The 27970-nt window shown below is 46.9% G+C and overlaps 1 protein-coding gene across 1 annotated transcript; it reads right to left on the bottom strand.

The window, feature by feature from the left end:
• On the bottom strand, window positions 1-27970 carry LOC144104213 (neprilysin-21-like). Its single transcript, XM_077637092.1, has 6 exons — window positions 27693-27970; window positions 22723-22923; window positions 20861-21130; window positions 17971-18203; window positions 15322-15505; window positions 1-2159 (listed from the first exon to the last, which is right to left on the bottom strand). The coding sequence occupies exons 1-6, from the start codon at window positions 27774-27776 to the stop codon at window positions 756-758; spliced, it is 2376 nt and encodes a 791-aa protein (XP_077493218.1). The 5' UTR covers window positions 27777-27970; the 3' UTR covers window positions 1-755.

Genomic DNA, 27970 nt, shown 5'->3' with positions numbered 1-27970 from the left:
CGCGCTAGGAGCTTATTGTTCTTGCCAGCCTATGTGCTTAGGTTGAGAATAATTGAATAATCATGCCCATTAATACTTTTTATGGAGGCTGCATCGTGTATTACCTGTTAAATGTCCATATACATGAAAAACACACACATGTACTACCTAGTACTTATGAAAAGTTCGGAACTGAGTTCTAAGTTCTACCAAGGAGCAGTCCCATATCTAAACTGCAAAGGCAATCTGAATGTACGCCCACCTTTTTGCTGCACTTTGAAAAATCGCTCCTTGAGCAGAGAAAGATCAACCAGACGCCATCTGGAGAAATAGAAGTGAACAATTTTGAGCTGATTACATCACGCTTGCAGTAGGCCAGATATCTTAAATTCTAATTTCGCAACTTATTTTGTTGTAACGATGGCCTTTGGGCAAAACTAAGATTTCGACCAGCTGAATCACCAGATATGTTTGGCTAGATACTGCTAATGAGCACATCTTTTCTGACATCCGAAACATTTTCAACAGCTGTTGAGTACTGTTACGGGTTAATCTGTACTGACGCAATGTTTTGCCCGCACGTGCGTCCAGGTTCTGATGGGCACTCAGCAGAGCGATCACCGTACAAAAGTCACAAGTCAACAAAAAAGCACTGAAAGGAAGGCATTGAAGAGAAAAAAAACACACTGGAAAGAATAAACTATGCGACACTGTCTGCGCACGCCTCCATTTTTCGCGGCCTACTGTTCTCATTAACACAAAGGACAACTTAATTGTCATAACATCTTGCAGCGTAGAACCGGATTCATAGCGCTACCAAACGGGCAGTCGAAGATGCTCCCGAACTTTGCGAAGTTCTGCAATGAAATGTCCACCATTAGCCGGGGTGGTACTTCCATAAAACGAATCATCGTCCTCTCTCTTGTGCTTGCTTGTGTCGCCACCTGCTGACGGGCATAAGTGGACGTTAACGGTGTAGTTGGTTCTTGAAAGGTCGGCGCCATTAGGTCGCACTGCGTGAGCGCCCAAGCCGTCAAGAACAACTGGTCCAGAACCGTGTCTGTGGTGTTGTCCACCATTCCGCTTACTCCCAGCGTCATGGACGTCGTGACGTTCTTGTAGAGGAGGAACACGTCGTACAGCAAAGAAACGAGAGTATTTTGTTCAACAAACTTCGAAAGGCCTATGTCCAGTGCCACATCCTCCTTGACAAGGTCTGTCATGCCCGCGTAGTACTGCTCAAAAAGGCATAGCCTGGTCTTGGTCAACTTTGTGCTCGTTTCGCGGTGCCTCATGTAGCCTCGCGTTGTCGACGATGAGTAGATGGGCGTCATCAGTCCCATCATGACGTGAGGCAGCACTGACGGGATCAGGAATATTGGCGCCACGTTTAAGGCACTGAGTAATCCAAGGGTCGCAGGAGTTATCCATACGCTGTTATTTTGCTCCTGGTACATGTATCCAGGCACAAGGCTACTAACACTTACTCTGGTGTCCAGATCAAGTTGCTCCTCACCTGACATCCAATACAGCTCACTGCTAGACTGCTGCAGCGTTAGGAAAGCTTGGAACGGCGACTGGCTAACCAGCGGTACGGCCATCCGTGTGTAGTAGCGAAGGAGTTCTATAATCTCAGATTCAAGATTGTACTCAGTGGCGACGTCGACGGTGTTAAGCTTCGAAGTGATATGTTCCAGCTCTGCAGGCAACATCCAGTCTTCTTCTGTTAGGTGATCTTTGAGGACCTTCTTGCTTGCGGAGGCAAGGGCCCGAACTGTCTTCTGATGTTCGTTCCAGAGAGCGCTTTCAACGCTGATCCGGTTGGCCACGGATGCAAAGAACCACATGGCGTAAGGGTAGATGTTCTCAATAGAATGAAGGCAGGCCAGTGATCTGGAAGGAACGTTGTCCTGGTGGTGCGCGTGGCCTAGGGAAAGAAGGAAGTGGAACTCCTCGGAGAGAAAAGGCGCCACGAAAGCCAGGAAACGGTAGCGGAAGTAGTCGAAAATTGTGCGTGTGTCAGTCTCGCCTATCACTGTGGATAGTCGCCGCAGCATGTCGGCGGGCCTCACCACCAGCTGAGACATGCGGAAGTCTCTCCGGTCGCGCATGAGAGTGGCGAAGTACTCGTCCCACTTCCAGAAAGAGTGGTACTCGTCCCATGTATTATGAAGAGGTACCTGCGGGCAGGACATGCCTTATAATTTCAGGACAAAAAATGCACTTGGTCAAAATAGAAATGAGCAAGGCACTGTGTGCATGACCGGGGGTCGGCCAGACTTGTTTCAAGCATAGCTTTGGCTGACAGCATCACCCAGGACAAAAAAGACAGAAGATAGTAGCCAAAATTTAGGAAGCAATTAAGGAAGGGATACAGGGCACGCAGGCTGCTTCCACTTGAATTTCGCTTATTATATGCGAAAGCTTTAAGGAGATAAACGTTTGCCACTTGAGCGAGTTAAAAGCACGCCCCATCGCGTTCGGAACGTATAATTTGGTAACAACTAAAGCATGAAGTTTTTCATTTGTTTAGGCTGCTGCTGTTCTGTTCCTAAGAAGGTGTTTATGCGCAGCGTATAGGCGACAGATGACGATGTGAATACAACACGATGTATGTGTGAAGGAATATATTAAAAAAATTGAAGTACACACTGAAGGAACTGGCTTCCTTCAAAAAGTATAATGATATTATACCGTAAGCGGTTTGGGTACTTGCTTTGGATTTAATGGGAATTGATCCTGCACTAAAACTACTAATGTATATTAATTCTCAAAGTATGTTTTCCCTGTAGCTGTTTTTCTTTTGTAAGGCTTAGGAAGATTACTTACCACTTCTTTACAGAACACAAATTTCCACATTTATCGTATTTCAAAAATCATTTATGGGAAGTGAAGGAAGTGTACATTTATTTTTCACAGAATTGTATTAGCGGCTTTGCTTTCTGCTCGACATTCTTAGTACGTGCCGAAAAAAAGCCAGATAATAGCCCGAAGAATAAGACAGTAATAACCACTCGTGGAACGTCGCGCAAAATGTGGCTCAGCAGTCACAAAACCTGAGCGAAGAACAACTGCAAATAATTTACAGCCTGCCATTAGAAACCTATCAGCAAATTATGACTCTAATAAATTTTACAATGAATATTTATGCGTCGAGGAGATCCATGAAAGAACAGTAAAAAGCTGAACAGCATGCGTGAAAACAGCCCATAAAAATAGAACAGCAAGAAAGCAGCACGCGTAAAAACAACACGTAGAAAAAAGCACATTAACAGCAGAGCACATGGAATAAACAGCCCCAGGAAAAAATAGCAATGCTTGTCGTTCCGTCTTCGTCGCTTGTCGCAACGCTGTATTTGCACTGAAAGGAAAGAAGATCATAGCGAAAAAACTGCACGACGACCACACAGGGCAGGGCAATACGGGGCTACGTTGCTTGAAGAGTGCGTATTGCAGAACTAGCGGATATTCAGTCCTTGCTTGTTGTACTTTAACGATGCACTGTTTAAGTATTATGGAAGCAGAGTCTGCACAACTGAGAAATGAAATGTCCCCGCAAATCACGCTGGCTTTATTGTTTCACTTTTGGTGAGACTCTTTCACCAAATTCATTTCCAGTGAGATGACAGCGCGCTTCCTGGAAATTTTCGCCAATTGCCGGAATCGTATTGAAGTGTGATACTGGCGCATTACCCGTTCGGTGAGAGCCAATGCAGAGAACTAAATGTAAGTAGCATTTCTTGCCTTGGTCAACCAGTTCATAAACTGCTTGAAAAAGTAAATGTAATTTTAAGAGAAGCGAGTACGTGATAGACAAAAATGTTGTATTCCAGAGTACTGCGTAAAACAACCTAACCTACCCAAGAAATACTGCTGACGAATATATTACACATTACTATTTGTGGTATGGTATTTTTTTCACCCTTGCGGTGATGACTTTGATAGTTTAGGCCTCTCGCAACACTGCACCGAACTACGCTGTGCTGTTTTGTTGCCATGTTGTTTTTCCGTCTGCGGTTTTGTCGCTGTGTTGTTTTTCTGGCGTGCTGTTATGACGCGTGCTCTTTTTTTCCCGGTGGTACCTTGCTGCGATGCTGTTTTCGGCTTTTTGTGTTCTGTCGCGGTGCCGTTATCGTGCCGTGTTCTGACACGTGCTCTACTATGATGTGCCATTTTTTTTGTTTCAACACTAAATGCAATCTTCAGAAGGCTAATTTATCTTTAACACAGCGACCGCTTTTTCGGCCGAACAAATTAATTGCTCGGAATTTTTAAGACCTTTCTGCCGCCGCGGGAACGTTTCCTATCGCCGTACTTTATATCGTTTTAATACTGAACTCCTCGCACCCTTCGAATTGATCCTATGAAGAATGGCGAAATAAACGTGATTTGTTCTCTGTGAATAAATAGTTTGCTTTTAATTTGAAACAGCATCTCAGTGTCGGAAAAGGTGTCCGGCATTGGCGACCGTGTGAAGCGTCGCGGCCGGAGAGGCCGGAGCAACCGGCCCCTCTGGCAGCTTAGGTGGGAAGCCTAGGCCATGTGACCTTGTGGCCGCAGAACAACCTGCCCACCAGATTGTAAGAAAACTGACCACCGTGGTAGGTGACAGATTAATTACTGGCTCCGAGAGGTTGGTCGGGAAGAGCAAGCTGGGTCTCACAAGCCTAACCAATGGGAGCACCTGCCATTGCACGGCAGTGACGCTCCGCTTAACCTCTACACCCCTGTGCGAGGAATGGTATGATGACTCCCAGCGATCTATCATTGTAAAGGCGGGAATTACCAGTTGCCTATATATGGGAATAACTTTAACTCTGTCGTGGAACTTAAGCCTCCCCTAACTTTTTTTTAACAGTGTGTGTAATACGTCTTCGCTTACGCGGCTTCAAATCGTATTTTCACGGCCGCTGAAAAAATAACAGAAAATTTTAGAGCCTCGCCCCACTATGCAAATTGGGTAAACTAATTAGCTGACTTCTAAGCTGTACATAAGTGTCACGTTGTATGGACGACGCGTTGAGCTAGCCGAGAAAAGCTGTCCGTTAACTCCATGGAAGGTAGCGTTGCTCTGGCCTGAACGCCTCGACATCCCAGTGTTCAAAACAGTTTCTGAGAGCTCAGGTTACTACGTCAGCCAGTTTTCAGCCTGGACGTCACAGCCTGGCTTAGCTTCACGTTATTCCTTCACGCTGCCTCAGGAACAAAAATCTTCGAACGAGGCAAACAGTTACCTTGCATTGAGACAGTCCGGTCTTCACTACTAATCTTGAAAAGCTCTCCACATACCTTCCAGAAGGTAACAAGTCGGCGAAAAAACCGGTCGAGCACAGACGAGGGACAAGAGGAGGAATTCACAACACGACGAATGGTTTCACTTTTTCTGTCGGCGTTTAACTGGTTTTTTCGCTTAACTCTGTATGAACTGGCCAAAATTTCAACTCTTTACCAAGGTCGGTTTTTAGAAAGCAGGCAATCAGCAATTGAGAGAGAGACCGAATTATATTGTAACAGTTGTTACACTGAAAAGGAACTGCAGCGGCTGAACGAGGGCACCAGAGAAACGGACCTACACTTCAGCGTCGTCTACTTCTAGAGGCTGCGATCTCTTTCTTCTTCTACCTCCAATCCTCGTGTCACTGCCCCCTCTTCAGGAGGATCGCCCCGATGCGGTGTTACCGTCAGACCGAATAGCGGGGAGAAAAAGTGTTCAAGAGGTACACCACGAGTCTGACATCAGCCGGAAAGTCACTCGGGGGGTCGCTCGTAGTACGGCTCCATTCGCACCACATGCACAACGTCGCTGCGCTTGCCGTTGTGCGATGAACGAGCTAGCGAGGCTGGTGCAACTTCGTACGTTACGTCGCTGAGGCGGCGGACAACAAGGTAAGGGCCGAAGTAGCGGCGCAGTAACTTTTCGGACAGCCCGCGACGACGAACGGGCGTCCAAACCCACACATAGTCGCCTGGGTGGTAGGTAACGTAGCGGCGTCCAAGGTTGTAGCGGTCAGCATCGATCTGCTGCTGACGGTGAATGCGGTGTCTGGCCAGTTGCCGTGCTTATTCCGCGCTCTGAGCATAGGTGGCGACGTCGACAACAAGTTCACTCTCACTGTCAGGGGGGTCCACGGGTAGCATAGCATCGAGGGGGGTGGTAACCGGTCGACCGAAGACTAATTCGAACGGAGTGAACTGCGTCGTCTCTTGCTGCGCGGTATTATACGCGAATGTTGCGTATGGGAGAATTTCGTCCCATGTCTTGTGCTCGATATCAATATACATGGAAAGCATGTCGGTCAAGGTCCTGTTGAGGCGTTCTACCAAGCCATTTGTCTGCGCGTGGTAGGCTGTTGTACGTCTATGGCTGGTGTGCGTGAGCTTGAGTACAGCCTGAGTGAAGCGGGCCGTAAATGCAGCTCCACGGTCAGTAATGATAGCTGCAGGAGCGCCATGACGCAGGACGATGTTGTGGACGAAGAAGTCGGCGACTTCAACAGCAGTACCGTTTGCAAGTGACGTGGTCTCAGCGTATCGGGTCAAATAATCTGTCGCGACCGCAATCCACCGGTTTCCTCTGGTCGACTTCGGAAAAGGGCCGAGGAGGTCTATGCCAATTTGTTGAAACGTGGTCTTTGGTGGTGCTATGGCCTGCAGAAAGCCGGCTGGCTTCAGAGGAGGAGGTTTGCGCCGTTGGCAATCCCGGCATGTTGTTACGTATCTACGCACGGATGGGAGTAAATTGGGCCAGTAATACTTAAGCCGAATCTTTGCCAGTGTGCGACTAACCCCCAAGTGGCCGGCGGATGGTTCATCATGACAAGCGCTTAAGATTTCGGAGCGCAACTGGGATGGCACAACAAGCAGAAACATCTCTGTTGCTGTCAAAGTTGCGCTTGTAGAGGACTCCACGCCGCAGAATGAAGGTCTGTAGTCCACGGCGAAACACACGAGGTACATGAGAATTCAAACCCTCCAGATACTTAACGAGTGGCGCCAACTCAGAATCTGCTCGTTGAAGCTGCGCCATACGGGAGATGCTAATGGCACAAAGAACAGGGCAATCTTCGGAGATGTCTTGCGTAGCCGGTTCCACGGGCGCTCGTGATAAACAGTCCGCGTCCTGGTCCTGCCGACCCAATTTATAGACGACCGTAACGTCGTACTCCTGTAAACGGAGGCTCCATCTTGCCAACCGGCCAGAAGGGTCTTGAATGCTGGCCAGCCAGCATAGCGAGTGATGATCGCTGACAACACAAAACGGTCGGCCGTAGATGTAAGGTCGAAACTTACTCAGAGCCCAGATGACGGCAAGGCACTCTTTTTCGGTCGTCGAATAGTTCCGTTCCGATCGAGAAAGTGTGCGTCTCGCGTAGGCGATTACTCGCTCTGCGCCGTCCTGCCACTGTACGAAGATCGCTCCGAGGCCGACATTGCTGGCGTCAATGTGGACATCAGTCTCTGCATTCTCGTCAAAATGAGCTAGTATTGGTGGACTTTGAAGGCGGCAGCGGAGTTCCTCGAAGGCTGCGTCTTGGGCACTTCCCCATACGAACGGTGTGTCATCTCGAGTCAAGGCAGTCAATGGCTCAGCTAGGCGAGAAATATCTTTAACAAAGCGGCAGTAATACGAGCAGAGGCCCTAAAAACGTCGGAGGGCCTTCTTGTCGGCTGGGCGTGGGAAACTGGAGACGGCGGAAGTCTTGTCGGGGTCCGGAAGAACACCTTGTGCGCTGACAACATGTCCTAAGAAACGGAGCTCCTCGAAGGCGAAATGGCATTTCTCTGGCTTGATCGTTAGTTGTGCAGACTGAAGAGCTTGAAGGACAATGCGCAATCGCTGCAAGTGTTGTTCGAAGCTAGACGAAAAGATTACCACGTCGTCCAGGTACACAAGGCACGTCTGCCACTTCAAACCAGCTAAAACAGTGTCCATCATGCGTTGAAATGTGGCCGGAGCGGAGCAAAGTCCAAACGGGAGCACCTTAAATCCGTACAGACCGTCGGGTGTCACGAAAGCCGTTTTCTCGCGGTCTCGCTCGTCCACCTCGATCTGCCAATATCCGCTTTTCAGATCTAAGGAAGAGAAGAACCTGGCGTCCCGGAGTCGGTCAAGGGCATCATCGATCCTCGGGAGTGGGTATACGTCCTTTTTGGTAACATTATTCAGTTTCCTGTAATCAACACAGAATCGCAACGTGTTGTCTTTCTTTTTCACCAGGACCACCGGCGACGCCCACAGACTTGATGACGGCTGTATAACGTCGTCTGCAAGCATTTCATCGACTTGCGTCCTAATAGCTTCGCGCTCTTTAGGCGAAACGCGGTATGGACGCTGACAAACTGGTGGCTTGACCGAATCGGTGACAATGCGGTGCTTGGCTACCGGCGTACGTCCGACCTTGGAGCTCGCCGCGAAGCAATCTTTAAAATCAAGTAGCAGCGACGACAGAAGGTTCTTCTGATGAGGTGACAACTCCAGGTTGATTTTAACCTTCTGAAGGGCGTTACTTGGTACGGCATCGTCGTGAAGATTCACCTGTACGGGGCACAGATTGGGCAACCTATCCACGTCGTCGAGGAAGGCGACGGCCGTTCCCTTGGCGAGGTGCTGAATTTCGTTCGTGAAATTCGTCAGAAAAACTGTCGCACAGCCGTCATTCAGTTCAACAAGACCGCGCGCGATAGCCACACCCTTCTCGAGCAACAGCGAAGGGTGACTGTCCGCAATATCTTCGTAGTCGTGAAACGAGTCGTTCCTCACTAACAGCAGCACACTGGACCGTGGTGGCAGCATTACGTCGTCTTCGACTATACGCAGAGCGTTGACTCCTGGGCCTTCTGTGTTACTGTGCGCCACGGCTTGCTTCGTCGAAAATGTGACTCGCGCCTCTTGTAGATCGATCACAGCACCGGTTGCCTTTAGAAAGTCGAGGCCCAGGATCAAATCTCTCGAACACTCGCTCACCATGACGAATTCACCCACGTAGACGAAACCGCGGATGCCGACTCGGGCTGTGCACTTTCCGGCCGGGCTAATGAAGTGACCTCCAGCCGTGAGAATGCTAGGGCCCAACCATGGTGTCAAAACTTTGCTTAATTCCTGGGCGAGGGTGTGGCTCATCACGGAATAGTCAGCCCTAGTATCAAGTAAAGCGATGGTGTCGGTTCCGTCAATCGTCACACGCAAATCAGAAGTAGCGCATCGGATGCTGCCGCTACCCTGCCCCGGTGAGGAATCAGCGTATCGGTATATCGGCGGCGGAGATCTTCAGTTTTCCCGACAGCAGCGGCCTTGCCTCCGGAGACCGCTGGAATTAGTTTTCCCGGCGGGGACTGGGTAGCCGGCGTAGCCGGCGTCTCGGCGAGGGCTTGGGGAACGGTAACGCAGCGGAGATGACGACCTAGGATCGTAGCGACCGTATGTCCCAGGCCTCTGACGGGCCGACAGATGAGCTTCAATTTCGAATGGTCGTTCGCTATTCCGGGGGCAAGGGTCGTCGGGCGCGAAACCACGCAGACCCACTCGGCGGTACGGGCAGGCCCTGTAAAGATGTCCCGCCTCACCACAGAGGTAGCAAAGGGGCCGCCGGTCCGGTGCACGCCACACTTTACACTTCCGTGGCCGCTGATAAGCTGGTCGAGCAGGCACACAGGAAAGACCAGATTGCTGCGCTGCGTGAGTCGCGGTATTCACGTCGTAGCCTGGCGTTGGGGCCCGGCAGAGGACAGATGCATAGGTTGGTCTGACCACAGTCTGTCTTGGGATCTCAGGCAGTTGTTGCTGCTGTGCTGCTAGGCGCACCTCGTCCCGTACGACTTCAGACAGCGATGTAACAGACGGCGCGCTGGGAGGCAGCTGGAGGGCTTGTAATTCCTCCCTGACGATCGACCTGATTAGGTCCCGTAAAACGGCCGCATCACTCCCTAGCGGCATCGAATAAACAGCGGGCCCAAGCGTGCTTACATCCCGATTGTATTGCCGGGCTCGTTGCAGGAGCATCGTCTCCATAGTAGTCGCTTCCGTGAGGAATTCGGCAACAGTACGCGGTGGACTGCGCACAAGACCGGCGAAAAGTTCCTGCTTGACCCCGCGCATGAGGTGGCGAAGCTTCGTCTCCTCCGCCATGGATGGGTCAGCACGCTTGAAGTGGCGCGTCATGTCCTCTACATATATGCGGACGCTTTCGTTAGTCCGCTGGTTACGGGAGCGAAGCGAAGCTTCAGCTTTCTCCCGGCGGTCTGCGTTGGGGAATGTAGCTATGAGGTGGACACAGGGGCGCAACAAAAACACACGGACATAGAAGTAGACAGGGACGAGCGCTTACTATCCTGTCTACTTCTATGTCCGTGTGTTTTTGTTGCGCCCCTGTGTCCACCTGAAAAGATATGAACCAACACGCCCAAATACAAGTACTTCGTAGCTATGAGATTTTGGCGAAATGTCTCCCAGGTGGACAGGTTGCTCTCGTGGTTCTCGTACCATGTCCTAGCGGAGTCCTCGAGCGAAAAATACACATTATGGAGCTTGCGGTCGTCGCTCCAACCGTTGTAGCGGGCGACCCGCTCGAAGGTGTCCAGCCAGTCTTCCGCATCTTCGTACACGTCGCCGTGAAAAGATAGCGGTGTTCGCGGCGTGTGGTAGAGGATGGGCGCCGGGAACCTACTGTCTGTGGCCATTTCCGGAGGGACCGTCGGTCGAGGCTGCGTCTTCCTCGTCGGGTTGTCAAGAGGCCCGAACTCAGGTGTCTCACCACGGAGGCGGCGGCTTGGGCGCTGATGGACCGGTGTGAGTGCCGTCTTTATCTCGTAGGCGTACGCAGGTCGGGAAGCGTACCCCGCACTGCTCCACCAGATGTGTAACAGTTGTTACACTGAAAAGGAACTGCAGCAGCTGAACGAGGGCACCAGAGAAACGGACCTACACTTCAGCGTCGTCTACTTCTAGAGGCTGCGATCTCTTTCTTCTTCTACTTCCAATCCTCGTGTCAATATGACACGCTGACAAAGCAATAGCACCACGAGCTGTTGACGCATTTAACAAGAGTGAGATCACTTCCAGTATGGCGAAGTCAGTTGCCTTTAGTCAGTGGGCGAATTTTGTACCGAACGTTATATTTTAACGCGACAGATTAAGGCTTCTGGTCTGCAGAAAATCCGGCTTTGTCGCCCATGGCGTTATGAGCGAAATATCCGCATGGGAGCAACCTAAGTAGACCACATAGGTCACGTGACGCTGTAGTGCCATCACAATCTACCTGTAGAATGTTGAGCAAACTGGCCACCCTAGCAGGTGGCAGTTAAATTAACGATTGGTCGATAGAGGTTGCTTGGAAAAGAGGAACCCTGGTCGCAAAAACCCAGAGGTGGCAGAACCTCTCATCGCAGGGCAGCGGCTCAACGCTTCACCACTGAACCACTGTGCCAGTAATGGCAAGAACACTTTCAGCGATCTCTCAATGCAGTCGAGAAGTACTACTTCCGCATATGTGTGCATTATCTGGTTTAAAGCTATCGCGTCACTCTTAAGGCGGAGCTTGAGTGAGCTCTGCAGCTTTTCCCGATGAGGCTTTAAATGCTCTCGCATTAAAATGGCGTTGTAAAATGCACAGCACAATCTTTCACTTAGCCTGGACCCTCAGTTTGGTGAGCATAAAGCCGAGCGGTAATCGCTCCCACGCTTGCCTGGCGCCTTACAGGAATGCGTGCTCTCGCTACTCTACTCAAGAATATTTGAACTTTCCAACGTGAGTACAAGTTTGCTGCATCTCTCACTAAAACAATGTACAAAGAGAGTTACACTAAGATCTTTTCATAAAATGAACACAAGTTTTGTCGGACAAATTTTTGAAAATTTGGAAAGTTGTAATACACTGTTGTGGAAAAATTGAAATTAATGGTCCTTTGTTCTGATATGCAGGAAAATCTTTATTTTAAATCGTTTCTATCGATCACATAGAGCAGCTAAGTCTGGCATTGCCGTTACGTCATTCCAGCTTCTGGCAATATTCAACAACCATTCTGTGAAAAGTCCCTGCTGCTAGGAAACGGAGATTCTGGAAGGACAAATAGCAAATACATGCAAGGAACATGGCGCAGCATCGATCTAGTCACGAGGCGTTTCTTGGAAGAGGTGACGTTGGCCGGAATTCAGGAAATGAACGGCTGCTTAGTGGATCGGTTATAGTAAAGGATACTGCCTGCGAACACTGCACTACCAGTTAACTCGAACATCACGAAGAACCCGTTCATGCTCTGTGATTATAGAGGAGCACGCCATATCAGCCCGGACCTTTCGGATGGCCCCTCCCATGCATTATATTTCTTTTTTTTCAGCGTATTGGGCGATATACAAGTATCAGTGATTTTGAGGAAAAGATTAGATATTTGAAAAAGAAAGCGTCGTGTAGTCGCTTGCCAGTGGCCTGCCCTGACAATAAAATGCTGCGCGAAAAAAAAACAGCCAGGAAAATTTGGCGGCCGTAATAGACGGGAGAGCCGTGATCCGCACTTTTAATTTTCAGAAATGTTTGAAGAATATAGCTAAAGAACAGATCTACTAACCTCCAATTTGCATTTAATTGCCGAGTTGTGATTCCTGCAACTGCATATTTTTTATAATATTTTGGCCCGAAGTCTTGGGGCAATCGAAATAGACTGCTGTGCAGGACCATAGCCGTATGGCCCAGATATTGTGTTTAGATTGATCAAAACTTTTGGATCGAATATTTATCGCATGACAGGAAGGATAGAACCCGCGTATCCCGTCTCGTACACATTAAGGTGAATCCAAACGTGCAAAACCGCCAAAGAACCCATACTGCTGAACCCAAATCGTCTACGAACCACGGGTTCGTGCTCTTCGCCTAACGTCAAGTGCATTGATTATGCGCTTTAGGGTAGTATAATCAACAGCTCCTCCACCCCAAAGTTTCGCAGCCAGTAATCGTTTTAGCTTGTAATTTTAGCTGGGGTGAAACGGCCTACGCAAGTACAAGACTTTGCAACTAGGATTCATTGCAGACACATAAGTGGCCTCTTTGAAAGGCGCGTAAAAAACTAAAGCGTTTCTTGGGGGCATTATTTTTACTGCGGCTCCAGGCAGTCACTGCAGGCGCCATATAAAAGATAATTATCGGATATCTAGGCTTTATAAAATTCTGTGAAAAACCATCGCCTGCGTCCGGCTCGTTACGACCAGCACCCCACACAAATGAGCCTGGAGGACTCGCCGCTCACGACGAATTCGTCGGCCAGCGAAACTGCGCCGTGAATTCTAGTCTGGTTCGAGCCGCGGGCATTGCCTAAGCGCCAACCACTGTTCTAGGAAACGTTTTATGTGTTTGGTTGTGAGGCCTGCCACAAAATCGACTTTCGGGATATGGTTTCTGATTTACTTTTTTGTTTCTTTCGCTTCGAAATTAGCGCAGAGCTTCCTGTTTCTTATTGCGTGTTGCAAAAAACAAGAGCCACCAATTCGCTTCGTTCGCTTTGGGCATCCGTGCTTAGAATGACAATGATACTGTAGTATCCTGTTGCCGGTCGTTTTCAAATATGCACGGCGATCTCTGCTTAAAGCTCTTGAATAATTCAGTCGTGAGGGCTGTGGCCAAAACCATCTTGCCCGTTCCAGGCAAACTACCTGCAATAAGCCCCTTGTCTTAAGATAACTGTGCTACTAGTCTGAAAGTACACCACCAGCTCAACTCCAGAATGGGCATTTGAGAAAATTATGAGCCCATTCCCGCTGTCTGTTCTTTCTCAGACTCAACGTGTTTTCAAGGGAGAACAAGGATTGTTCTAAAAACACGCACACGCGACGTAGCGTCTCATAGCGCCATTTCGCGCTGACTTTGTTGTCACAGCGTTCTCGAAAATGCTTATTCTCTTATAAGAGCTGTTCTCGTCCGACCTGGTTCAATTTTTGCTACCTAGCTTATCGAAGCACAGATGCCAGCAATCACGGAGCGTGTTGTTGCCTAAGAGGAGGGTTGAGAAGAATAAACTTTTCTTATACAGTTCCAAGTGAATGGCTACAATATGCGGACCCTCGTTGCTCACTGGCGTGCCGTCGCAAGTCGGTACTAAGGACGAAGGTTGCATCGAAAGTAATGCAGAAGTTATTCCAACTTCTTATGAGCTGAATTCTGCAGCTAAAATGGATTTGGCCGGCATGAATTCATCTGCATCTACTTGATGACGTTTCGTGTCAGTGATCGCAGTTGACGTTCTCATATCACATGGTGTTTTTCAACTCCGGTAATCTTTGCTCAAGCTCCTCAGTCCGTCTAAGCTCATTGCTCTTGTCAGTGGCGTCATTGTCGTCAACATTCAGTAGCCCTTTTTGATGCCGGAGACTGTAGGAAATTGTATGACAGTCTGCTGCTGCTCCACGTAATCCACTAGCTACATGCAGTGGATAATATTCGTTTATTGGGTGCCAATAATTTACAAGTTATCTGCCAAAAAACGACTGGTTATTATGGAAGACTTCCTCTTACAAATACGCAGAATTTCAGTGATGTATACCAAGTACTAGAAACTTTTCGTGAACGCTTGCATTACTTTCGTCACAATCCTCGTACATGACGCGAAGAAACGAAGTTTTTACTTTTTCACAGCATGTTAGCAGCAGTGTGAAGAAGTAGATTTCATGAATTCTTAGGAGCTGGGTTTGCTTGGCTGCATAAACGAAACAGCGACCGCCTTAGCGCTTATCCACAATCAAGATGCACGGCCGCGGGAGAGAAACTGGCGAAGCGGTGTTAAATACTGTAGCCGTAGCCACTTAGCCGTAGACAAGCTCCGAGAATAGTTTCGAGCTCAGGTTTTCTGGGAAAAACCTAGCGCCATCTCTTGGCCGCCAGTACCGAATGAGACTTATATCAAAGCAGTCATTTTCGCTCGCAACTATGGTAAACTGTGGAGGACAGTGGGACGTTCTGCAAACAAATTTCTAGTGATTGCCTATTCTTACAACGTGCAGAAAGGTTTGGCCCGTAAAAAACTTTTTACCGTCACCACGACTATTTCTCTCTGCCAAGGTCAGTTATGGGTACTTGTCATTCTATATATCTCGAGTAATTAATTACTGTGGTAAGTGTCGAGCAGCACCTGCAGCCAGCCTGGCAAGCTCAGAGCCTGCCAAGATTTAACTTCGTTGGGCGAGATGAGATTTTTGTTCTGATCTTTCGTTCTCATTGCTAGGCTTTGCGTGCAACGTTCATTACTGTTAATACTTGAAATCTCTATTATTCCTCAATTTTGGTGAAGAGCGCTCGTGCCGCGAAGAATAAAGGGTTTTGGCAGAATAACGCATTAAATGGTCGCATTTACGGCTCTTACGGGCACTGCCTGCTGCCTCTGGGCCCGAACAAGACCCACGAAGGAGTTCTCCAGCTTGCGCTCGAAGTCGTGCACGTTCTGGGCGTGTTTGCGTACGTCCGTGTCGGGTTTGAGGAGGCCTAGTGCTCGAGCCACGACTCTTGTGTAGTCCCCGTCGGAGGGCTGCTCCGAGGACAAGTAGTACCTGCAAAGCGAAGAAGAGTGTGGTTCAAGCAGCTCTGAGTGGTATGAGCCCAAACTTTGTGTATCCGAGTGCAGTTAGTACTGATTTACATACGAGCTACACGATTTCCAGTGATTTCGAAACTATAAGTGTTCGTAGAACATCCTTTTTTAGATGCCTCCAAAACCTGCCTTGCATGCTGTAGTTTCATGCTCTTTCTTTTTATCATCAGAAGTGAACAGCTGGTGAAGCGGAATGTTTTAATAAGAGCAAACAAGCAGGGATGAAGTGTTGCAAGCTGTATGTCCATACCACGGTATGCTCTCAGTGTCAATATTTTATGGCTGTGTTGTATTAGAGAGCTTTAACTTTTTGGGAGCAACATTTTTTTCTAAAATACACAAAGCCCGTACCGGGTTTCGCGGACGACGCTTAAAACAATTGCCGGCCGTTATAATATATGTAAATCATAGGGATATTTACTTCATGAGTGTTCTTTAAAAACTACTAGCATCGTCTTGTTAATGAGGCGCACGAATCGAATTCGACCCAAATATATGAATTCTCTCAAAATGAGCACCACGTAAAATTCACACATCATTGGTCTTGCAATAACGTTACAGGTCACGTCGCCGGTTCAACGAGATGGAAAGGGTGCAGAAGAGAAAATCACACACGACAGAACAGAACACTGCTTCTCCTTCAAAAATATTTGTGCGTACATGTTCGGGGCGCAATTATTATAATGTAGGGGTCATGAAAATTGCTAAAGCAGTGAGTGGTCGGCTTCTTCAATGTCTTTGGGTATTCATTTAAACTCTGAACTAGTGTTAAGTTACTCTCTGCCTAAGCAGTGTAAATTGTGTGTGTTGCAAGTGAATTCAGAGCAAGCTTATCCATAATTTGGAGTAGGATTGAGTGAGAGCAACAAGGACATGAAAGCAACAAAGGACGAGCAAAGGGAAATCAAAGGCTTTTGCCCAGCAATCTCTAGATTTGAGGCAGCGGCTTGATATTGAAGTAATCTGAAATAAGATCATTTGTGGGCTAAAAACTGATCTCAGAAAAAAAAACAGGCAGCATCTCGCTCACCTTAAACCAGCAGTATTGTAGAGATTACTCAGCATTTAGCAACTTTGCCTGTTTTCGTAGCACAACAACCGACGTGTCACTGACGCAATTATTGCTTCCCAACTTAAAAATTATTGACGCCTCAAGAAGCCTCCTTGCTAGCTGCGCTGTAGAGCGGCCAGCAACCTCAGTTTTTTCGAAACGTGGATGACAACGGCAGCGTCGACAGTCATTAGGGAGGTTGTTATTGTGGTTTATTTAAAAGAGACATCTATTGAGAGAACAACCGGTCTCACAATATGGACACGACCACGCCTCAGAGGGACTTAGTAGGAAGCTCCAACTTTTTTTTAACGACCTTGGTGACCTGCTTCGTAGCGCATGCCGTTTCCTTATGGCCTCGGCTCGAAAGTGCCCAAAACCTTGAATGTTTCCAAGGTGCCGTGAAAACGACGTCCACATCAAACTTAGTTACTATTCTTTTCAAATTATCAGATACGCGGTGGGTCTAAGGCACCACTTCTTATTTCTTCCTCTGTTCGTCTTCCATGCCACTGCTAAAAGCAGGTTTCCTATTTCTTATTCCCGTAACTGCTTACACAAGCTTTCGGCGATGGCAGTGAGGATAAAATCAGGATAGCCAGCATTCTTCAGGCGTTCCACATAATATCTAATTCAATTTTTTGAAAACGCTACTTTAAAAGCGTTGGTGTGGACGGCAAATAAGCTATACCACGCCTAAAAGTTTTGAATGTGAGAGATGACATAATAAAAAAGGTTTTCTTTTTTCAAAAAAGTTGTGTTTTCCCAAAGCGAAATCCAGTTCTCGATTTCAGATTGAACGCCTCAAGTATTATAGCTATCCTTATAATGAGGGAATCGATTAACGCTGCGGCGTCATACATTTTACTCATTTCGCAGTGAGGTCCTTTTTTCTCAAATAACGCGTAGTTAGTATGTGTCCCCAGAAGCACCACCATCAACCGATTACTCTGCCCAAGAATCAATTTCGTCGTCTCAAATGTTGCAGGTATAAATGGTCATCTTTTAAGATAGATCGTCTGACAACATGACCAAACAATAGGGAAGCCGTGGAGAACTTATGCCTGATGCCGTCAGTGTCCGAACGCTACAATTTTGCACAGTTGGGCCACATTAACAACACTCGGAAATGCCTATATGATGAACACTAATCGTCTTGTTAAGTTCGTTTTACTGTTAGTCCACGTAATTGCGCACATCGACGAAGAGGGTCACCTCACCGCCACCAAGAGGCATTGTTGTGCTCATTAACACAACTACATGTCACCTCTTCGACCAGACTCTTCGGCCTCCTAACCTTCGCACCGACTGGGTGGTTGCATTAATCGACAGACATCGCTAAATACTGTCGTGGGGCCCCACAACAGTCTCACCTTTTAAGCAGTGTGGATGCCGGAGTGATGTGCACCCTCGGGGTGTTGGGCGCCAGGGTGATGCGGACGAAGGGGAACATGCGTAGCTCCCTGTCTAGTGATCCTAAGAGGCTGGTTAGGTTTTCGTCATGGTTGGTGTCGAGAAGGCGGTAGTCACGCATGGCATCCTGTAGGCTGTCCCGCTCGTTCTTACCCTTGTACTCGATGATGCAGTCCATGTACAGGTTCGAAACCTATTCGAACGCCAGAGAACAACATGCTCCATATCTGTCTGATGTTGGGGGTGTTTGTATCATTTATAGCTGTCGGCTTATGAATCGTTAATTGCTTTTTTCATAGAAGGATGTTGGCAAGTACTACACCAGGGAGGCCAAATCCTGCTCTGGTGAGGGAGTGCGTTGTCGGTTTTGGTGATGCGATTCCATCTACACGCGGAGTTTTTTTTTTTAAGACGGTGAAGATTTGCACGGCACCGGGATTCAAACTCGGTCCTCTTGTACGCGAGGCGGATGTTCTACCTCTACGTCATCGTTGCATATGCATCCCTCCAGTGCGGCTTAGCATCATCATTATCGATACACATATGCCTTGTGCAAAAGAATCTCTTCCAATGGCCTCAAATAGAGCCGTTCTTGCGCCAATGGTGGCCATCTGAATACTACAAACTCTATAATCGTATGAGCCTACTAGACTTCAAGTCCCCTGCTCCGCGTTCCTGTGCCCCACGAATACGTTCCTTTACTGTAAAGCAGCATTGCTTACTTCGGTCCCGTTTAAGAGGGCTTCAAATCAATGCGGATGTGAAACCGGAGTGCAACGCCACAAATCACGGTGACATAACCACATAAGAGTATTAGTGTAAAACCGCTCTATTTCCATGCACGCAAAAGATTTCAATTAGCGGCCTTTCGGCGGCAAGGTTTCTTAATTTCAGCCCGCAGTGTTCCTTTTATATCCACAGAACTTTTGTTAGTATTACATTGGAGCTTAAATTTACGATATGAACCTCGTTCAGAGAGGTATTATTCTCTATATTATGCAGCAGTGTACCACCAATATGCGCATTCTTGGTCACGGAAGCCTACTTTCTCTAACGGCCACGGCATATGTAAACTCGCCTATTTGCTAGTAGTCGACATCTGGCAGTGCGGACGCTTAGATATGCGCATATTTATCGTGGATGGTTCGCGTCGTTCTACCTCGATTACTAATGGAAGGAAACCCACTGAGCCGGTAGGCTAACGATCAGTCTTCGAAACGAGCAGTGATGCGAATGCGAAGCCAGTATCACCTGATGATAAAGAAACACTCAAGCTTGTGCTAGATGTTTCACCCAAACACGGTAATTTTGTAGAATTGCAATCACCTTAACGGTGATTAATCACTGAAAACTGGTAAGTCTTTTTAATCACATTTAGCTTGAGCCATGAGTTACAACTCCGGAATAGCCCAGTCATTTCAGAACAATTCTTTTCTTCAAAGAGTACAATATTTCAAGTCTCGCCTGCTGCAGTTCTACAAATGTCATCTGAAATTTCGTACTTTCCAAATCTTGCTTCTAACGGTAGTACATTCGCTGCAGTTAGCAGGCTGTTGATGATGACTGAAGTGAGAGAGAAGGAAAAAGTAGAGCAAAAGGGTTTGAGGGCGAGTGTGTTGAAAAGGCGTGACAACGCTTACAAGCTAAGTATCCGCAAAGGAATAGAATTACTTTCACTATTATTTTTAGAATACACCAGGGTCGCTGTGAAAATGACTTTCACAAGCACATAGGTGAACGGGCGACTATGTGAGGAGTAAAAACTTTCTTCATTAACGCTGCATGATGCAAAAGACTGCTCCTTAATTCCGTGCATAAAAATTACAAAGTATTCCGTGCATAAAAATTACAAAGTATCTCAGGCCCTATGTGATACTAGTGCATTTTAAAGAGCCCCATGTGGTCGAAAGTCAACAGCAGCCTTCCACTACGGGGTATCCAAAAGCCAATCAACGCCTTGACGACATGAAATCCCGCACCACATATTATACTTCACCCAAAACGATGGTATGCAGAATCTAATGAAGCAGACAATTTCAGCGCGATGGCGTAATGTCCCGTACGGCAGAAACGCAAGCGTCGTTAGCCGTGAGTAAAATATCTCGATTCAACAGAGTAATTTATAAATTGAGCTGAAAAGAAAACCTGGTTAATTAAAGCGAAAATCATAGCCAGGACCTTCACATTGCGCCAAAGGTACGGTACCGTTAGCCGCCGAAAGCTCGTTGTTTGAACATGAATAAATGTATATCTAGTAAGCGCGTTCTGGTCTATGGTAGAGTGAACTGCCTTTGAAGAATGACCTGATGTGTACATGAGTAATTATGATTATGCTTATTACAAATGATATCGCTGTGTGAGTATTGTGTAGCAATGTGAACGGGACCCAGGACCCAGGTATCGCGTTTTACTCTTTAAGGGAAAGCTTTAGCGTGCCTAAATTTTTTTTCATACTTGTTTGAGCTACTAAGGATAATGATATGTAAACATGTCGTGGGTAATATGCTAGTTGCGTCCGCTTTTGAAGACCTTAATTATGCGTCGGGTTCGTTAAGGATACCGCTGTCACCCTTTTGACTCGGATGGTGAGTGGCTGCGCTTCAGTCTTTTGTGAAAGTTTATTTCAGCTGAAATTTTGCGCAACATTTGAATGGCCGCAAGCACATGCAATACTTGCAAACTGGTGTTAGTTCACACCATGAGTCAGAGAAAGTTCCGAACAGAACCAGTTGAGGACAAAGAATCGAGAGCTAATTACCTAAGCAGAACTGCCGCACGTAGGTTCCGCTAGCGTTGTTGCCGATTTGCACCGCCTGCCTTCGTCACGCGGCATCCTAACGGGCAACGTACCTGTTGTAGGAAGCGCTCCTTGATCTTGTCCTCGAGCTGCAGTCTACTGGTGTGGTTGAAGTAGTGGTGCAGGTTGGCCACCGTGGTGGCCACAGCAAGGTGGCGGTATGACCGCGTGCCAAACGGATACTCGTTCCCGCCCCATTTGTGGCCGCACGCGTGGCCGTACAGGTCTACGCAAGGGTCCACAGGGTTCTGCTCACGATTTTGTAGGTACAGGGCCACCCAGCGGCAGTCTGGGTGTCTACACAAGGTCGGCTCTGTGGTCGTCTGTGGGGAAACAAAATTACTCGATACCTGATAACGTAAGAATGACAGAACCCGCCAATCAAGTTATGGCGTTTGCATTTGTACCAGGCTTGCTTGGCCTGTGAAACTCCAGGCATCAAACATGCTCTGTTTTTGTTTTTATATTATGTGCTTATCGCCTTTTTACCTCAGACATATTGTCTTATCACTTCCAGCTGTGCAGTGCGGCGTTAGCTGTTGGTCATATGCTGGCGGAGGCTGCTAGATCGCTCTGGAAGAACTACAAATAGTGCAAGAAAACTGCTAGCATCGTTGGGTGCGGTTGCATCGTTAATAGATTATGTGAAAAGATACTGATCTTCTAAGAGAACGAGGCCAAGGGTGGCCGTCATTCTGCTTCCACCGATTTTCATTTCTTCTCACTGTAGCTAAGGAAGAAGTTGACTTGCCTCTTGATTTGAGAAACACATGGGTCTTCCTAGTTTCCAACTGCCTTCCGTCCTCAGCTTTAAATGTCAACCATGAATGCGCTATTCTTAATGCGCCTAGCGCCAACTCAATGTGTAACCGGTTCATAGATGTACGCTCGGTTCACAAATGTATGCTAGTTAATCGCTGTGGCTTAGTCTGAATGGTGAATAGCTACACTGGTTATCGAGCTTGATATGATCCAGAGAGTGACTGTACTAACCCCCCTTATATCCCTTATATTCTTTTTATGTACCCTCAGTCGTGATACGCTCAGTTTAGGCAACTGCGCAATATAGTTTTTATTTCATGAATTTTCGCTTTTGAAGTCGATGATAGTGACATCTAGCCGACTTGAAATGAAGAGAATCAGAGGTAGAGTTCTTCGAAGAAAAAACTGCGGAGACGCACAGAAGATGCCGCAAGCTGTAGGGGGGCTTTATTGTTTTTTTAATCCGGGCTACAGAGGCCACAAATAGATGTCAGCCGTATATAGAAAGAGCAGTATGCTGTGCGATGTCAGCGCTCATTAGCGAATGCGAGGTGCATGAACATAAATCGGCCACCTCTATTGATGCGGCTTTTGCAGCCTCTTTTTTACACTCACTCCTTCTGCTTTCATGCTTTCTACCGATTCTGGCACCATTACTAAGCCTTTTCTTTCGTCTAAGGCCACCTTCACTCGCCTTTCCGCAAAGTGATGGTGCCGACATCTGTTCCGCTCGATTTCCTGTACGGTGCAGAGCCCGTGGCTTAGGACCAGATGAGCGAATTGGCAAAAACACCAGTATTGCAGGGAAGCAATTCAGAGCTGTTCGCTACATTGTATTTTTTTTTTCAGTTGCAAAGAACTCTGAAGATCTTCTGTATCAATTCTTAACTACAGAAAATAATCGTTCGGACATTCCCGGAAATTATTTTATGCGACTTTCATGCGCTACGCGGCAGCGTACTCAGAATCAGTTGTAGTTTCAGTCTTATTCCATTCAAGTTAAGCATCCTGAAAATTACGACTTCGATGTTATTATTGTTTTTTCTTGACTCACTGCGACCGTGCTACATTTCCTAATGACCTTGCGAGTTTTTCCGCCTTGGTGCAAACAACTTATCCAGGCAACATACGCGCCACAGTTAGGCCCAGATACCTCATTGAGCGTGCCGGGGCGTGGTCCCAACACGTCGTTGAAGTGGGCTAGGTTTTGAAGAAGTCCTTCGGATGTACTCTGGCTGTTGATCTGCTTGAGTCGGTAGGGTACTCGGCGCCGTGGGTCTGTAGCCTGGTTCCGCACATTGTTTAGGTGTTTAGAGGCAGTTACCAGGGCGGCAAGCATCAGGACGAAAGTCACCTAAGTCGAGAAAAACGGAACGTGCTTGTTCATTTGTTCAAATTGGCCAGGTTCTAGTAAATATAACAACTGCTCATTCTGAGAATGCCTCTTTTTGTGCAAAGCCGTCCGCTTTCCGCTTCGTCAACCTGTGTTGTATTCACCGCGTCATGTGGCCTATACTGCAATGAGGGCACTAATACAGGTGCCCTAATTGTAAGAAACTCTTTGATTGCGTTCACTGCACGCAAAAAATTTCCAGAAGTAAGATACACAGGCATCAGCAGCCATTACAGTATGCGGCAGCGTCGACTTACAAAGCTGCCATTTTGCGGTAAAAAAAAAAAAATTCCACACATTCGCGTTTTTAGCTGTGACACGTAGAAAGAATTATATTTAAAAAGTGAGGAGCGGTAGCACTGTACGCAATAGTGCAATCTTTGCATTTTTCATGTCTTCAAGAAGTAACACCAATAAATTTTCTAGGTTTCGATAGCACTCTTGCGAAACCTATCCAGAATAAGACGAGAGTGTTCTCTTAGGCCCAGTTTGTGTTCAATTGCCTCTTCCCTAAAGGTTTCCTCGCATATCTGCGCCATTGGGAGGCTGTGCTCTCTAGTCAACCCAGTGCCACGCTGGGTAAATATAAGTGGCATATGTAGCTTTCCCAAAAGGTCAAATAGAAGTTTATTCACCAGCAAGAAAATGTTTAAAGACTATTTTTATATATAATTGACATGAACCTCGTACCATTGCACACTACCGTAACCAGAATTCGAGTCACATCATTTCTTTCAAAACCAACTTTCAACTAATTCTCTATTATTTCCGGCACCTTACCTGCTTGGCCATTTGCTAAAGCTTACTGTTGCCTCGTTTCTCACTCTGAAACTGTCCGACTGCAGGTCAGTGACCTTCCCTTCGTTTCTACTTTTAGACCTTGCTCCTATTACGCGTAAATCTGACCAAATGGGCGCATTTAATAAATTTCCTCCCGTGTATAATTTTGCGCGCCTGCAGCCATCTCTCTGAAAGGGAACTACTTTCTTAGCGAGGACGAAAGACTGAATTCAGTTGATAGCTTACGGAATACTTTTCCTAATGGGACTACCGTGAAGTGGACAATGACGCGCAAAATGTGGCGCTTGCTCTTGACTGGTCGGGCATTTGAATGCTTCTTTCTTCTATTGAGTTCCCGCGAATTCCCGACTATTGCGAGTTTTCAACATAGATAAGTTTAAAGAGCCGTTTCATAACTGTCAGCTGGGCGCGCGTGTTTTCTGCATCGTACTTTTACTCTCATCTAGAGCAGTGACCTCAACTTCCTCCGGACTGCGAATGAAGCAGTGCCACATACCGTGTGTTTCACATCAGATGTTATGCCATTTTTTAAATTAGGCTTTTCGAGGTAGAAGCTGCGCAGAGCAAGTGGTGTAGCGCATAAATATACAGCTAAGACCTTCTACTGGGTGGTTAACATTTTTAAGTACACTGTAAGAAATGTGCAGGATTACAATATTTTCCGGAAAGTTTCGGTTGTCATGGAGACAATTTTTGTTAACGATCCCATAGAGCAACCCGTTCACGAAAAAGAAAACCAATTTCTGTTCTTGGAACAGCCACACCGGAAATTCCAGTAGCTTTACCCTCCGCTATAGGAAAACTCCTTTTTTAAAATGCATGAGACTCACCTTGAATCATTTTGTATATTTCAAAGGTCAAACAGTGTATAAAGGTAATTTTTTTCAGTGACGATTACATACTATGCGCTCTGCGTGGCGTTGTTTTGCTGGAGTCCTGGACTGTGCAAGATGGTCGACCTCGTACTGAATGTGGCTCCCCTGCTCGCTTAACTCATATGATTATTTCCACAGTAAGGTAAGCTGTGCACATTCCTCATGCTTGGTACATATAACATCTCATACTTCCCTTTAGGACTCAGTTATTCCCTGTAGGTGCTGCTATACTGTAAGATCGGCCGATCCTGGCTTATTGAATACTGCATAGCGCTTAATGCATGCTTGCACGCGTCCATGGCGGTCGTCTTGGTTGTTACTTTGAATCAGATAATACACGGGGTGTGCACGAATGCACTCTATGACTTAGAAAGGCCCCAACCTTCACCACATGCGCTGAGAGGGGTCGAAGTCTGTACGCGCTCTGGTAAAAGGAATGGGCATCAGTACAATAAAACACGGTTTTTAGGGCAGGTGCTCTAAAAACATAAAGCAGCTAGAGGCCTGCGGCCGACCAGCGTTTGCGCGCATTCGCAAGTATCACTCACATTGCCGCACCAACACGCCCGCTGTCGAGTGCACAAAAATCGAGCTAACAATGAACCTCGAATACTGTGATTAACGAGATTGCCTTTCAATCCAGCTTGTCGCTTGTAGGTTTATTAATTGTTTTCCGTTTGAGAACGAATGTTAGTACCTCAGACAACAGCTATAAAGGATCTCTACATGTTCATGTCAATAGTATTGGAATCATGCTTTATTTACAGAGCCACCCAGGATTAATGGCGACTTTGCGACTTCTTTTTATTCTGTGCAATTATGCAATGTGTAAAATCCTAGATAAAGACCAAATGCAGGATGAAAACTATTCTCCACGCAAGTACTGCTGACACTTCCAGATTTTGCGCCGTCTGCGTTAGGCATTTTACTAATACATTCGTTGTTCATTATCTGGCTGAAATCGCTAAAATGTTTTTGTATGCTAATCATAAACACCTACTTTCCTTTCAGGACAACTACAGAAGTTTGGATCTGTCGAAGCGACGCCAAGGAAGAGCCTACAGGAACCAGCACTTCCTAGCACCAAGTGTTCGTAAGCTAATAATGTCGCTCCAGAACTTCATAGTTCCAAAGTATCCGTAGCTGTATTTTTTAATAAACGTTTTACACTGAACATTTTACACATTTAAGTAACAATAAAAAGTTTTGGCACAAAATATTACATGACCGAAAGCAGAGAAAAACAAGAGAAAAAAACTAAGTTCACACAACTTTCGTACATGAAACAGAAAATATGCAATAAAAAGCAAAATACAAAACCATACAAAACGTTACAGAAGAGTTCTGGCAGGCAGGGTTCATTAAAACTTCGTTGATTTTTTACCGAACATCTTTTTACTTTACGTTACAAGCCAGTTTCCTTACTGAGAGGCGTGTAGCCCACCAAAGGTCATATCTACATCAGTGTTCAGAATTTCGAGAACGCAGTTACTCTCGCCCATCTGGCCGAAATAACCCACTTTCGAGAAACGTGCAGGCAAAGCAACCCCTCCAGTGCGCGTAACTGGTCGGAATAACTTAATTTGCAGGGCCACAGCGCCGAAGGTAGCGGCGTTTTAGAAATGGTAAAACTAATATGAATAATATATACTGTGGGCTACAAGCCATGCAATAAATAAAGGCCATCTGTAATAATTAAAATATTACTTAACAATCCTACTAGTTAGCACAGCTTAGTTCAATCCTGATGCGCTGCACCGCTGGCGACGGTGTCCTGAAAGAAGCGCTCTTCTAACTGAAAATGCTAAATTAAATAGAATTGCTGAATATCTTAGGTGAGATACCCTGTGTATTGCATTCATTCCACTGGCTTCTAAGCAGGCGACTTTTTATTTTAAAGAATGTTGTAAATTGGCCACCTAGTGCAAACGTATATAGTCCTTGTTACATGCCACTACTGAGGCTACAGCTTTGCTATGTAGGGGTAATGCCTCAAAACTGAATATGGGCTACAAAACACACCAGAGGGGAGGGCTCGGGATTAATTCTGATCGCCTGGTGCTCGGTAAGCGTGCAATAGCATTGTGATACCCACGAGTGTTCTTGCATTTCGCTGCCACGGAGGTTGTTAATTCTGGGTTCCTGACCTCAGCAGCCATGTCCTATAACAACTAAGCTACACTAAGCATGCACAGCTTAGACTTGTAAAGGTGTTACTACTACTACAGCTTCTGCTCACATTCGGTAAGTTCTCATGCACAAACTAAACAAGAGACACCACCAAACCGCATAATACCCCTCAGGAGCATGAAACTCGACACGTCAACATCTGCCCGAGGTATTAGCGTTGCAGAAGTTTACGCGCGCTGTTAGCATATTTCAGGCCAAATATCATTAAAAATTAAACGTGCCTACTCAGTACAAACGGCTTCGTACTGAAAATTCGCTAATAAAAAAACATATTACCAAAGAGTTAAACAAGCGACCAAAAAATAGCTCCCTATACGCTTGCAGAGCTTCAGCAATACAAGCGTGAAAAACAATTTCGCAATACGAGCAAGATTAAAAACGCACGTACTCCGAAATGCATTGGTGAAGCTCATATGCGAACCAACGTGTCGCATATTGAGGGCAATGCGAGGGAAGTTTTTCGTTCACTTCAAGAAGGTGCGGTCATTCACTCGTGTGAGCTTATGGTGGATAATACAAGACCACCGCCGCATGGTAATAAGGGCACTTTTTGATTTCTTAGAGGAAACTGTTCTCCTAAAGCCGTGTCAATCGTGTTCCGGCTTCTAAAGTTTAATTTGCGAATGCGCCCACGGGCTGGTCAATTAGCGACATCATAATTCTAAAGCTAAACGCGCCAGCTCATTAAGGCAACCCGCAGCCAAGCACGCTGACGCAACAAAAGCAGTGCGTGCCTCCGCAGTAAACGTGAGCATTTAGGGCAATAATCAGGAGGCCTGCGTCCTCCCTATCTCGTAGTTGGCGACTAAGAGGACGAAACTAACATGTAGATCGCTAGCCGTGAAGCATAGAAGGCACACTCACGGCAGCGGAAATAAGGAAGTACTTCCTGTTGCCAAACGCTTCACTCAGCTGGCGCAGGATGGAGTCCTCGTTCATGTCCGGCATGCTGGCCCTGGAATGTGCGCCCCCGGAGGTCAGCGCGCTGACACTCCGGGGCGTGTGCAGAAGCGCTCTCGTCTTGGCGGCTGGCGGAGCGGTCGGCTCCCGAGGCAAGCGCGGGGCTCACCCGGTCACCATCACCTCGATCGGGCACACGGCTCTCCGACGGGAGCCGCCTCTTCCTCAACCTTCTCTTCTAC

The sequence above is a fragment of the Amblyomma americanum genome, chromosome 9 (assembly GCF_052857255.1).
Source record: "Amblyomma americanum isolate KBUSLIRL-KWMA chromosome 9, ASM5285725v1, whole genome shotgun sequence".
Lineage (NCBI taxonomy): Eukaryota > Metazoa > Arthropoda > Arachnida > Ixodida > Ixodidae > Amblyomma > Amblyomma americanum.
The sequence above is the reverse complement of the archived record's forward strand: the minus strand, read 5'-3'. Positions and strand labels throughout refer to the sequence as shown.

What these genes read in the sequence shown, in the direction of transcription:
- LOC144104213 (XM_077637092.1), bottom strand. Translation starts at nt 27,776, where the DNA reads ATGCCGGACATGAACGAGGACTCCATCCTGCGCCAGCTGAGTGAAGCG. An exon ending in AGGAGCGCTTCCTACAACAG is followed by an intron (nt 18,204 to 20,860) that starts GTACGTTGCCCG and finishes GCGTTCGAATAG; the next exon opens with GTTTCGAACCTGTACATGGA. An exon ending in GCATCCACACTGCTTAAAAG is followed by an intron (nt 15,506 to 17,970) that starts GTGAGACTGTTG and finishes TTCGCTTTGCAG; the next exon opens with GTACTACTTGTCCTCGGAGC.